This window comes from Suillus bovinus (genome assembly GCF_016758785.1).
Source record: "Suillus bovinus strain UH-Sbo-P2 chromosome Unknown EDB93scaffold_78, whole genome shotgun sequence".
NCBI lineage: Eukaryota > Fungi > Basidiomycota > Agaricomycetes > Boletales > Suillaceae > Suillus > Suillus bovinus.
In genome coordinates this window covers 121812-134711 of record NW_024542134.1, presented here as the reverse complement: position 1 = coordinate 134711, position 12900 = coordinate 121812, and the positions used below count along the sequence as shown (strand labels likewise).

General features: G+C 47.4%; 5 protein-coding genes across 5 annotated transcripts; 2 read left to right on the top strand and 3 right to left on the bottom strand.

The window, feature by feature from the left end:
• Positions 1-53: 53 nt before the first annotated feature.
• Positions 54-761, bottom strand: EDB93DRAFT_1107466 (uncharacterized protein; the record flags this gene model as incomplete). The annotated part of the gene is given in 5 exon segments (XM_041447728.1): positions 54-111; positions 167-238; positions 313-414; positions 489-554; positions 574-761. The coding sequence occupies 5 exon segments, from the start codon at positions 759-761 to the stop codon at positions 54-56; spliced, it is 486 nt and encodes a 161-aa protein (XP_041303308.1).
• A 671-nt stretch (positions 762-1432) lies between these two features.
• Positions 1433-3427, bottom strand: EDB93DRAFT_1212319 (uncharacterized protein). The gene is made up of 2 exons (XM_041451053.1): positions 3384-3427; positions 1433-3330 (listed from the first exon to the last, which is right to left on the bottom strand). The coding sequence occupies exon 2, from the start codon at positions 3310-3312 to the stop codon at positions 1756-1758; it is 1557 nt and encodes a 518-aa protein (XP_041303307.1). The 5' UTR covers positions 3313-3330; positions 3384-3427; the 3' UTR covers positions 1433-1755.
• A 400-nt stretch (positions 3428-3827) lies between these two features.
• EDB93DRAFT_1093072 (histone 2A) lies at positions 3828-4403 on the top strand (the record flags this gene model as incomplete). The annotated part of the gene is made up of 3 exons (XM_041446481.1): positions 3828-3959; positions 4035-4164; positions 4216-4403. The coding sequence occupies 3 exons, from the start codon at positions 3828-3830 to the stop codon at positions 4401-4403; spliced, it is 450 nt and encodes a 149-aa protein (XP_041303306.1).
• A 2174-nt stretch (positions 4404-6577) lies between these two features.
• EDB93DRAFT_1331372 (amino acid permease-domain-containing protein) lies at positions 6578-8953 on the top strand (the record flags this gene model as incomplete). Its single annotated transcript, XM_041455206.1, has 11 exons — positions 6578-6829; positions 6885-6897; positions 6955-7179; positions 7236-7421; positions 7471-7561; positions 7616-7662; positions 7714-7794; positions 7847-8124; positions 8175-8300; positions 8355-8382; positions 8434-8953. The coding sequence occupies 11 exons, from the start codon at positions 6578-6580 to the stop codon at positions 8787-8789; spliced, it is 1683 nt and encodes a 560-aa protein (XP_041303305.1). The 3' UTR covers positions 8790-8953.
• A 568-nt stretch (positions 8954-9521) lies between these two features.
• On the bottom strand, positions 9522-12841 carry EDB93DRAFT_1173568 (uncharacterized protein). The gene is given in 10 exon segments (XM_041450425.1): positions 9522-9830; positions 9895-10209; positions 10259-10549; positions 10603-10896; positions 10949-12041; positions 12093-12226; positions 12279-12423; positions 12478-12599; positions 12626-12649; positions 12667-12841. The coding sequence occupies 8 exon segments, from the start codon at positions 12515-12517 to the stop codon at positions 9803-9805; spliced, it is 2340 nt and encodes a 779-aa protein (XP_041303304.1). The 5' UTR covers positions 12518-12599; positions 12626-12649; positions 12667-12841; the 3' UTR covers positions 9522-9802.
• Between the last annotated feature and the right edge of the window lie 59 nt (positions 12842-12900).

Below are 12900 nucleotides of genomic sequence, written 5' to 3'. Positions count from 1 at the left end.
AAAAATTTCAGATCACAAGCCCGCGTTCTCTTCATACCAGGACCAAAAAGTGCTCAAATAATTAATTCACTGTGTGGCGTTGCCTCTATCTTTATCTCGATTACCGGCGAACTGCACACAAATCGATCAACAATAGCATCAACGAGAAAGCAGGGACATAACACACCAGTGTGTTGCTACGCGAAAATTAATGGCCTCCTTCAGCGGCAGCGTTATAGCAGATTTTAGCACCAGTCGGCTTATATCACAAGACGCAGAGGGTGTGTCATCAGGTGAAAGCTTGATACCGCAACGCAAAATACTACTACTTACGATGAGAATGCAGGTGTCATTTTTATTGCAGCAGTCGCTGCTCTGGTTGCAACTCGCTCCTTCTGGCTGACACGAAGGCCAGCAGATTTGAGCACCAGTCGGCTGATATCACGAGACGAAAAAGATGTGTCATCAGGTGAAAGCTTGATGCCGCAACGTCAAATACTACTGCTTACGATGAGAATGCAGTCATCCTTTTTATTGCAGCAGTCACTGGCGTGGGTGCAACTCGCTCCTTCTGGCTGACACGCACTGACAGACATTATAGATGTCAGCGCAACAATAACGGTGAGTGAAGAGAAGCGCATTGTTCGTGCGAGGTTATGAAATGCTGAGGTGCTTTTGGGGTGAAGTGAACGGTAGGAAGATGACTTGCTCTTAAGCTCGTGAAAATAACCCTTCGTTTTTAGTTCATCATGGTTTAGGCAGAACTTGTCCCTTCCGGTCATTACGTGAGAAGTTGAGCTGGTAACTCCGGATCACTGCCAGCAGAAATATAACGGCGTCGTATATCACAATTTACTGGTCCATGGTAACGTAGCCCGTGGCTACTCCCGCGTTGATGAACAAATTTTCACTCTCCTCATTTACTTGTGGAGCTGGAAAAACAGACCCACACACCTGCTTCACTTATTTGTTTATGCAATTGAAAAAAAAAAGAAAGCCCACACCTGCTATCGAGTGTTTGTACGAGGCTCATGCATGTTGTCAATATCCTGACACTGGCCTAAATACAGTGTAAAAGAATGAAGGACCGTATTGAACTAGGAAGGGATAACGGAATGCGTACCGATCTGGAAACGAGTGAATAGACAAAGACTCGGAAAATGTCATCAGGATGGTGAGATTGCGAGTTAGGCAGCTAGTAGGGAGACGAAGCAGAAGAAAAGCTCACGTAGCAGGTTGAGAACAAAGGTCGGAGGGAGGAGCAGGATGAATAAATCCAGTTCGACTCGAATTGATTTCAATCTCTATCTCCGGCAGGGCCACTGGTGGAAGTGAGGAAACTATTCTTCAGGGATCAACGATATGACCACGGTTTGCTACTCTCCAAATGTGCTAAAAATCTGGAATTGGTGACCTCGAATGGAAATATTACTGCTTGATCGCCGGGTTGCGGGGCGCATGTTCAAAAATAGCTGTCATTCAACCTCTTAGGTAAATCACTATAGGGGCGAAGATAGTACGATTATGCATATGTACCCCCAGCTTTGCATGAACATGACACATCGTCACAGCCACTGCCTCATATCACTATATATAAGAGGGAAACGATATTTTCGTTTCGTGTTCCATCCATCTTTGTTGTGTCCAATATAGCACGCGCTTGTAGTACTACTGTTAAATCGTGTCTTGGACCAATATTTCGTCAGTTTGGCCAATGCATGAAGTCATAAATGGGATCCGTTCCTTAATTCTAACCAATTGATGTGTGCCTTCTAGCTATGAATCGTCGAGCTCATCTTCTTCTTCGCTGCCCTCCATCATATCCTCATTTACCATGTCTACGACTGCATTGATGGTCGCTCTAGACATCTTAGGCATAGCGCCCGGCCGCAAGAGAGGATGATGTGCTTCTTGGAGTTCTTCTTCAGATTCCTCCCCACTTTCTTCGACGTTGGCATCGCTTCCACGGTTCTCTTCCTCATCCGAACCGTCATCAGGTTGGCTACCACTCCCGATGTCGCTCACTTCTGAATCTGAGGAGCTGCTATTATCAATATCTTCCGACGATGCAATCTCGTAGTCGTCGTCATCCGAGTCCGAGTCATCCCACGCGGGACCGTTGGTAGCAGTGTTACCGCCAATAGGTGGTTCCTCCACAGCCGCTGCCTTCTTACCACTTGTGGCTTTGGAGGGAGATGAAGCAGAACCTTTGCCAAATAGGTGTTTCCGCTGCCTCGCCCATGCATTGATGGGGTCTTGCTCTCGACCGTCCACCATAGAGAACTCCGTCTCGATAATGTCTCCCTCTACATCCTCTTTGTCTCCTTCTTTGCTGTTGTGGTCTTCAGCAGACGGCGATATCTTTCTCCCTAGGATGACAGAACACGTGCGGCCCGTGGCACTGATCAAGCGAACACCATCCTTTGGGATGAGATCACTAACGGCCCAGAACTCGCATGGTTTGCTCTCTCCCCAGAGAATTCCTGAATCGAAAAACCAAAGAGTTCCAGGTTTGGCGGCAAAATAGGCATCGACACCCGCTGCACAGTGTCCTGATTTAGGAGTGGCACACGCGCTACGAAATATAGTCGCTGAGGCCTCGAGAAGAGAAATAGGAAGATGCGTCAGAAACTCGCGTAGGACGAAGAGGGTCTCTTCTCCTTTTGCAACCGTTGACGTAGATGGAGTGGAGGAGTCGGAGTAGGAGGTAGTATCGAATTTAGAGGCGCTTATAGCGTCAAGTCCAAATATTATTTGGTGTGGGTTAGAAGTTGTGGCCTTACCCTTTTCAGGTACATCGCTGGAAAGCATGACAACTGTCCAGTGCTGCTTTGCTTTTCCACGCGTTGGTACCAAGAATGCTCGTAAAATACTAGAGAGAGGTATCGAAGCTTCCACTGCACGAGATGAAGGATTTACAAAGCGTATCGTTTTCTCGTGAATTGTGATGTCAACTTTCTTTCGAACAGGCGAGGTTGTAGATATCGAAGGAAGTGTAAAAATGGGCCGATCGTCCTCAAGTACATCAGTAGTTTTTTGGCGCTTAGAATTTGACCCGCCGCCTTCTTCATCAGTGCTGGCTGCTCGCCCGCGTTTTGTACCTTTCTGCACAGCCAAGTCTTGAATCGCCCTCATGGCGGCAGGTTGATCTCGTGCCCATCCTAGTTGGCCGAGGGCCGACATGTCTGTGGGACATTCACCACCAGATGCAAATGCAAGCAGCATATCCACAGCAGAGCGGGCTTGCTCGGAACTCAACGAGTCTATGATGGATGAACATTCCGCTGGAAAGTGTGTGGACAATGCATCCAAGTATGGGGTGCTCGAACTCATCGTGGAATCCTTAGCCAGCTATATAGATGATACATATTAGCGATCATTACCTGCTAGATGTTAATTCCTACCTGGGATGTACCACAAAGTCACGAAGCTACTACGCAGATTCCAGTCACAACTTGTTTAAGCGACTTTCAGTCAGTTTCCTCATCGTGGGTTCCAGTCACGTGATTGCGCGCGTCAAATAAGGCCAAAAATAGAATTCACGTTCTCATTCAACAACACCGAATTGCCTACCCTAAACAAAGACGCGACTCTACCTCTTACTGCCATCATAACACCCTTCGCGTTCCTGTTGATTTCATTTCTCACATTCGCTGATTACTGCTAGCTCGTTATTTTACCTCAAATAGTCCGAGTGATCACACCCCTCGAAATCTCCTTGCTACATCAACGTGTTTGTACTTTCCGGTAAGTTGTCCATCTTTCGTTGCAGCCCTGCCGTAATCTTGGTTGACTACCCGTAGTGTATATAAGATCTTTCTCGAGTCAAACACAACACTTTGTCACTGATGGCACCCAAATCTACCGGAGGGAAGTCGAAGTCTGGCGCGCCCACTCAAGGAGCAGGAGGGGTTGCAGGGTCCGGTGCCACCACGACACCAAGAACGATACAAACTCGCAGTCAGAAAGCTGGCCTCCAGGTCCGTTTTGAGTGTATCTGGAATCCATTGATTGATTTTTCTAATATAACCCCTTTTATTTTATCCTCCTTTTAGTTTCCCGTTGGTCGTATCCACCGTTACTTGAAACAGCGCACGCAGCACAATGTGCGTATTGGAGCGAAGGCCGCTGTCTATACTAGTGCAATATTGGAGTATCTCACTGCTGAAGTACTTGAACTTGCTGGTGAGTGGGTCAGTCCGGATTGAAGACGCTTGTTCTTACATCCGTTGTCAGGAAATGCATCAAAGGACTTGCGCGTCAAACGTATAACACCCCGGCATTTACAACTTGCCATTCGAGGAGATGAAGAACTCGATATCCTTGTTCGTGCAACAATCGCCGGAGGAGGTGTATTGCCATTTATCCACAAGAGTTTGACAGCTGCTTCAGGCAAGAAGAAGCTCGAGGGACAACAGCAGTAGTGGTTGTTGGGATTTTATAGCAGGTGTTGACTTTATATATTCATGTGAGCGCAGCGATCAGCTGTACTAACTTTATTTTGTTTCTGGCTGTTGTTACTTGCATCTGTAGTTTTGTATGAAATGCATTTACGAGACTTTGATTGTTTGGGCTGTTAGTGACTGCATTCCTCTAGTCACACAACGTGTTGGTTGCGACTGTATAATGCTGCAACTTGACCGTACACAGGATAATGTCCAGCTAGTTTACTCGTCATTCAACGATCACAATGCCTCAATCATGAGCTACTCGCGCGTTTCCCAAGACAACCGCTTTCCCACCTGCCTCCCTCAACTCCCCTTTCTCCATGCTCATGCAGTTCCTCGTATACTTGCCAACGACCTATAAAGGAAATCAGCTGATTGTTGATAGCACGTGAAAGGCACAAGACCTGCATTGCCCTCGGACAGGTTGAGCTGCCCACCAATCGAGACTCCACCTGCAAGCACATGTCACTGGCTGGCTATCGCGATGATTGAATGGCTAATACCTTCTGGTGTAGGCTGAACGAGCGGGTGCCCACTGGTGAAAGCAGTGTTACCACAAGCGTTCTCGCTCTCACATGAGCCCAGACCTGTGCGCCCGGCAAACTGGTGTTAGTATCGTTTTGTAAGCTTAGACATGTCGACTGTTGACTAGATCCCGATGGCGAGGTTGGTTGTAATTGGGCGGCGATTCATGTTTAGTTGAACAGAGGAGTTCAACTTAATCTTAGTGTACAATCTTGAAATTCTGTTCGCCCGAGGACGGCTTAGTACCGTATTTTGTCATTTTCTCCGCTGTCTTTAGAGCAATGACGAAGAGTAAACTGCGTTCGCGGTCTCTCTTTCCTCATTCGTAGTTAAAAACAACGTCCGAATATCGCGATGATTCCGCACTCTGGAGCTGTGTATGGTCGACCATGTGTGAATGCGTCCGTGCGAAGGCCATGAAGGGCATCGCATATGCAGGTCGCAATGGAAACTATTTCCGGTTGACCGTCCAACTTGAGCGCGCGGGATTAAAGGAGAAAGTGATGCGAGGGAGACAATGCCAATGAACCTCGCCTGTGTAGAATCTAAGCTGATCACGAGCAAGTTGACGGTCCTGCAACACGCTTGCTTTGATGTAGAGTAGCGATTCGCCCGCGCGCGTTTCCTACTAACCCCTTCTCCACCGACATATTTCGTTGCACTGCGCATATTGCGTTCACTTTGAGGTCAAGCCGATGCGAAGAGGATTCGGATGAGTAAGCTGCATAGCGAGGTAATCAGCTGGAATTTGTCCGGGAGCTGGCGCTTGATTAGTAACTCTTAAGTCTTCATGTCACATATCAACAAACAAACAACAATAATAACCACTAGTGGTGTGGATCGGGGAAAATTGTAGCTATCATGTACAGTACTTAAGGATACTTATGTCCTGCACCTTGGCGCAATTTTTTCCACCCCAAAAATATGTTTGGTGTGTCTCCGTGTGCCGATTTACGTCAATATTGCAGACAACAAAAGTACCTCTGAATCTCAAGTGCTTTATGTATACATAAAACACGTATGTACTGGATCCCTGCCTTTCCACAGCTTAGTCAGTAAGTAGCTTTATTCGTCAAGTATTCGTCGTAGTCCGAGTCTAGCATATATCATCATCCAAGCTATCCAAGCTCATCATATCGTAGTCCAGCCTGAGGCTCAAGCCACTGGCGACCACCCTAGTGGTGTGCCATGAGACTTCAGAAAGTTTTAGCATTTCACGAGGTACGCTTTTTCTGGCAGGAGCCCGTTTTTTACTGCACAGTGACAGCCGCGCCCACGTGTGGGGTACGTTTTCTAATTGTTAATAGCACGCATTTCTCGATTGCGGTTATGTATCCCCGTATTTCCATCTACATTCCCGCCGGTAACAGGTTCTTCGTTGACTACGACGAGCGCTCGCTGGTCATCCAACGCCAAGACGCGCTTAGTCAACCTCAGTACCCACTTTTATTAAAAGTACAGCACCCAAGCTGACCTAATATAGCCACACAGGGTTATCGAGTCGCGAACGATGCACTTGTGCACTGGTCAGATAGTGCACGTACAAAAATAACTGTATCCGATTGCAATCGCATGTCTCTTTCCCACTTCCCCTTCATGTACATTGTGTGCGAGCGACTTGGTCTATGACTCGTTCAACATCTCGCTCATCCTCGCGGACTAAGCCTAAACCCTCAGCATGTGGACTACACGTCAATATAGATGATGCGGAAACGCTACTCCCTCAGCCGGTGCGCGGAGGTCTACGGCGTGGCCTATCTGCACGTCAAGTACAAATGATTGCAATCAGTGGTACCATTGGAACTGGACTCTTCCTGGGAACCGGAAAATCTCTTGCCCAAGGTGGTCCTGCGAGCATCCTGATTTGCTATGCCATAGTAGGATTCATTGTATATGTGACGCTGTTGCTGTTAGGGGAGATAGGCCACACAGTACCCAGTGGCTGGTGTGTCACCTCTTTTTCATATTTAGGCAGCGCCCTGATCATTTGTATCTTTCAAAGGGTCGTTTAACGCATATGCAACACGCTTTTTTTCACCATCTTACGGTTTTGCCCTATCGTGGAGCTATTGGTTCAACGAGGCAGTATCTGTCACCTCTGATCTCACTGCCGCCCAACTGGTGTTACAATTCTGGACGCCGTCATATCCTTGGCTGGTCAGCCTGCTCTTTTGGGTGTTCCTTATATTACTTAACTCCTTTCACGTCAAAGCTTACGGAGAAGTGGGTCAGTAGCATATATTTCCGTTCTCTTTTTAAAATGGGATTTAAGCCTTGCGGTAGAGTATTGGCTTTCATTCCTGAAGGTCGCCACCGTCGTGATCTTCATCATCCTTGGCATCCTTGTCAATGTAGGTGTCAATCAGTCACATACCTACATCGGAGCACACAATTGGCTCATTCCTGGCGCTCCGTTCATTGGTGGCTTTGGTGGTTTCGCCAAGGTTTTCGTGACAGCTAGTTTCGCATGTGAGTTACATTAGTAATTGTGAATATATCCACCTGATCAGTTGTGTAGATGGTGGAACAGAAAGTCTAGGTATCACCGCAGGAGAGACAGAGAACCCTTCGAAGAACATGCCAAAGGTTGTCAAGTCTGTGTTCTGGAGGCAAGTAAAGCATTCGGACTTCATAGATCATTGATGTGCGAGCTGTGAGGTTAGGATTCTGATATTTTATATCCTGAGCATCCTGCTCATCGGCCTGAATGGTGGGCTGCTCCTTGCTCACACACTGCTACACACCTAACTGTTTTGATTAGTGCCATGGGATTACCCGAATCTATCAAATAAAACGACCACTACATCCCCTTTTACGATTGTATTTACTCTAGCTGGTTCAAGTGCGCAGATCTTCCTCGCCCTTGGTCCAAGTGCTAATGCTATTTTGAACAGCTGTAGCCGGGTCATTTATGAATACCGTCATTCTTACCTCTGTATTATCTGCCGGTAATCACGCCCTTTTTGCGGGGACCAGAGTTCTCTATGGCCTATCTGTTGTTAGCCCCACCCCCCACGCACCTCGTATATTTTCTCGGACCACTCGGGCAGGTGTTCCTTTGTACGCGCTGCTTGCGACCAGTAGCATTAGCGTGCTCTGTCTAGGCAGTAGTTCTATCGGCAGTGGCCAGCTGTGGGGATGGTTGCAAAACATTGTTGGAGTCTCAACCCAGGTCAGTATTAATACGCGAATGTGTGGCAACTCTAGACTAAGAAAAATTAGATTGCCTGGTTATCAATTGGATTGGCCAGTTGGAGATTCAGGAAAGCCTGGATCAGACAAGGTCGATCTTTAGATGAAATGAAGTTTCGGGCATCATGGACGTGGCCATGGGGTCCTTACTTTGTTGTGCGTGTGTCAATACTGCTAGCTGCATGTTCCCTAACCCATGCGACCTCCCAGATTATCGCAGTGACCTCCCTCATCTTGAGTGCGTACTGCACTACTGTTTCTGCATACTGAGTACTGACGAACTGAAAAGTCCAAGGATGGTCGTCTATATTCCCCACATTCTCACCAGTGGATTTTGTTTCCTTATACATCGAGATACCCATCATGGTTATCATGGGCCTCTGCTGGGTCCTGGCTAAGAACACCTTCATAGACTCTATACCAGTTCCAGGTAACGCCGATCACCCTAATGAGACGACCACTCTGATACCCCGCAACGCTGGAACCCAAGAAGCTCATTCTAAGTGGAGGTCCGATATTGTGGATATTCAAACCGTTGATCTGTATAGTGACGAATATGCCGACGAACCATTAGATGAAGTAAAGGATGAACCAAAGGGAAAGAGGTTCAGTTTTTTTTGGAGGTTGTATGACATGCTGGCTTAGATTTCGCGTTTGTTATCAAGTCTTCCTCCTGGATACTGAGATTATACACTTGTTCTAGTTCCACATCTCCCCGTGTGTCATGTTCCTCATAATCATCACATATTGTATCCTATCTAGTTGTATTGTTTAACATGATATGAAGCACTATCTCACGAAAGCTCAAATGAACAGAAGTACTCAAGGAAGAGAAGACTGTTTACATGCTGACAATGAATAGCACATACTTTCCCACACATGTAAAACATGACATCGCCATCCACAGCACTTATCTCAAAGTCCAGAAGCCTGAGCGTGTAGTCCTAGTATTATAACATTGTATTCTACCTGCTCCAAGTCTCAGATCTCAGATATCAAATATATGTCTTATTAGCGCCCCAGAATACCATTCTCCTCACATCACCCCTATGTTCATTACATAGAACACCTGGCCTTCTGAGGCCATAGAACTGTGTCCGGCTCATCTTTTTGGCCGCAGAAATACGAGATGGGATTCATGCTGCCATCATCAATCAACCCAGTCGCACCCAGCCATGGCTTCTCGCAGCTGCCAAAGCCCGAACATGTATTGGTGGGCTATATTTATACATACTCAAAGCCACATCGAACGGAGCAAGACTACGCACTGAGCCTTGAGCTTGATGGCCCCAATGAACCTTGAGTTTGCAATTTCAGTTGTTTTTTCAAAACATGGACAAATTTGGTACGAGTTTCGGAGAAAACACCATACTTGAATCCGTAACGATGGACATAACATACTCTTCCTCTGGGAGAGACTAGATCGCTGGTCCAGGTATAATGTTCTTCGAATTCGTCGAAGGCTATGCGGGAGCGGATCGGGTGAAGTCATCGTTGGTTCCGTTAGGCAGAAGCTACATCGATACACCCGGTGGTCGTCAGTACTACAAGTCAGTCTGGTACCCATGCGAGAATACAGATTGAAGGAAAGTTTAGTATTCGTGCTGCGTGAAAAATTACAACATTTTGAAGAAAATAATCGAAGCAACAAATACAACTCATTCTACACCGAATCCCTCCGTTTCCCTATGAGCGACCAAAAAAAATCAATCAGCATACGTCTCCAGGATCGGACGGAAAACGAACGCACTCGATGGCATACGTTAATTTTTTTTCGAGGCTCTCGTAATCTTGGTAAGGAGGCAACTCGATCCTATTGAAACACGTATGGCTCCTCGGGAGCTGCGATGGATCGCCAGACTTGTCGATGGTGAATCTCCGGGGCCCATCAGAACCCTGTAAATCCTTGAAGCCATTGATAGGCACCCTGGAAGTACCCGTTGCAAACTGGAGTAAGCGCGACTTGCGTTCTGGGGGCCAGCTACGGATACATTGCCAGAACCACTCGATGACTTTGTCCGTCTTTTCGTATCCGCGATAATCAGTGTATTGGATCCAATCATCGCTGTAAGGTATTCTTAGCATGATAAAGATGATGATGATGAAATACGCACGTGTCGATTTCGGATATCCCTCCTATGAGAAGCTCCAGTTCTTGCTCGTCAAACAGTTCGATCAAGTCTCGAGGTATGATCTCCTGGAGGCCGTGCATGAAAGCTTGGGATTGTTCCCAGACTCTTGTCTTAGTACGGTATTCCACAACCGCTTCAACGTACTCCTTCTTATTATCTTCGGTGACGGGTATACGAGCACCTCCAGGCTTCAGCTCGACTTCCACAATCTCGCCAAAGCGGTCTTCCGTAGAAGTGAACGTTTCGTCCAAGACATCAGTGATATCATTTTCTCTAAGTCAAATAGTTGAGCGACTCGACTTAGTAGCGATAAGAGGGTAACATACAGCATCCAGACTAGACTACGGTGAAGGTCGGCATCGATGCCTTCGAGATCAGCCAATGTTGACTTTTTCCCTAGGATTATCTTGTAGAAACTCGGCACGAAGTAGGCATCGAGGAAACGCCTGTGGAATATGGCAAGCCCAAGACATCGCCCGATAAATTTGAAGTACATGAGATGCTCAGGATTGATGCCCGACATCCAGTTCATCTGAAGGGTGTAATTGTTGTGCACCGAATATTGGAACAAGCCATAGGATGGGTTGAAGATCTCGTGAGACACCAAGAAGAACCACTCCCTATCACATCACAGCATCAAAGCAAGGCCGCCTCAACCAGTGAAATTCGTACCTTGAGACACCTCCGTAGTCCAAGCCATCTTCTCCTTCGAACTTGATTACGAGCCTCCTTTTGAGCTCGTTTCCGCTCATTCTCATGACAGCGGCGAAGCTGTCATCCAAGACTCGGCTTCTCCGCAGCTTCAACTCGCATTTCCCCTCCTTCAGGTTCATTGCGGGTTGACTGCGGAAGTAGATCACCTTCCTTCTGTAATCACGTTTGTACTGAGGGGCATTAGAATCCAGATTTGAGGGTAATCTTGGATCATCCCAGGTCGTGGTGGGGGTATTGTAATCAACAAAATACACTCTGCCAGTGGAGGTAAGGCGCATCTCCCAACCTGATGGAAGGGGACCAATATTCGCATTTGCGCTCGTGGACACAGAGATAGCGGAAGGAGCTATCTGTACCGTACGTGGGTCTATCCATGTCGTCAGGCGTGTATGATGGTCAACAAAGTAGGGACGTCCTTCTGGTGTCCGACGCTCTTCCCATCCTGCAGGTAGGGTGACATCTACATAACCACTGCTGCTGCGGGTGGGATTCTGAACATGCGGCCGCGTCAGTGGCATCACGGAGATTGATGGAGTATGGACAGAAGAAGATGCGGAAGGTGTGGCTGTGGGTCGTACCCATGTGGTCATCCGTCTATTGTGGTCAACGTAATAGACTCGACCGCTTTGTTCTTCAAGACGACGCTCCCATCCTTGAGGGAGGGGTGATTCGTCTTCGTCGTCCACACTGGTACTGATGGTAGATTGTTCCGTGAGAGAAGGCTCACGTGCAATACCTATAGGAGGTCTGGATAGTGTTGGTACACTGTCTGACGAGGTTCGGGACTCCGAGTTAGAAGTTGAACCTCGGCGGTTAAGAAGTGGACCCCGAGATGGGGCGCGGGGAAGAGCGGGTACACTTGTTGAGGACTCGGGGCGAAGCACGGGTGTGCCCTCACGGGGGCGCAGAGATCGGTTTGATGATATGCTTGGTGATAGATTGCTTTGCCCGGCATCTGATGGAGTATTCGGCGAAAGCGAGAACGAAAATAGCATCTTCCCGTGGACAGATATTCCGGTAGACGATTGGCGAAGGTCGTGAGTTATAAGCCCTGCAGAAAGTCGTGTCAGCATGGAGTGTTGGAGGTAGAGATTGTGAGTACTGTAACTGTTGGCCGTGTGCTCTATCGCCTCTTGGCCAGTAAGCTCAACGAGCCCTAGAAAACCTTGATCTCGCTTTCTGAATCTCTTCTGGTCAAATATCTGGATTATGATAGTGGAAGATGGCCGAACGGTGCTAGAAAACACGTTTAATACAAATAGCAGCAAGACAACCTAAAGAAACCCACATATCAAAGTGCTGGTTCCAAGTTGGGCTCAGACTCTTTTTCACAGTGCTGGTGGTGTATGTCTGATCATTGTCAACGGAGACGACAGCGAATGGGTCTGGAAGACTGAAAACCTCTCGCTTCACAAGGGAGCTGGCGGCAAAGACTGGGTGTGCGCAGATGAGCAGTCATGGCGGTGCAATAATCATGCATCACTTACCAGTGATTTGGACGGTTTGTGTTTGCTGCTCGTTCGACATCTAGAGCAGCCACCAGGAGGACTCGTCAGTAGTTGTGGCTGGAAGTACAGGAAGTGCCAGGATGGTGAGCGAACAGAGAGAGTGTGTCATTCTCAAGTTGAGGTTGAGCGGAGTGTTCTTGAGCGCTATGCACTAGTATGCAGCCTAATCCTATGCTGCTAAGATGGCAACCATGAATCAGACAATAACGATTCGAACTTAGATTGATATAGCAGTAGCAGTCCGGTCAATACCGTTGTTTGAAGAAGATATGATTATTTTATGGACGAGAATGGTGAACGACTGGAGCAACTGCAGCAAAGTCACACAAGAAGCAAAATATAGAGGGGCGCGGTGATGATGATGATTCAAGATTGTATGGAAAGCCGGTCCAGCATCATCTA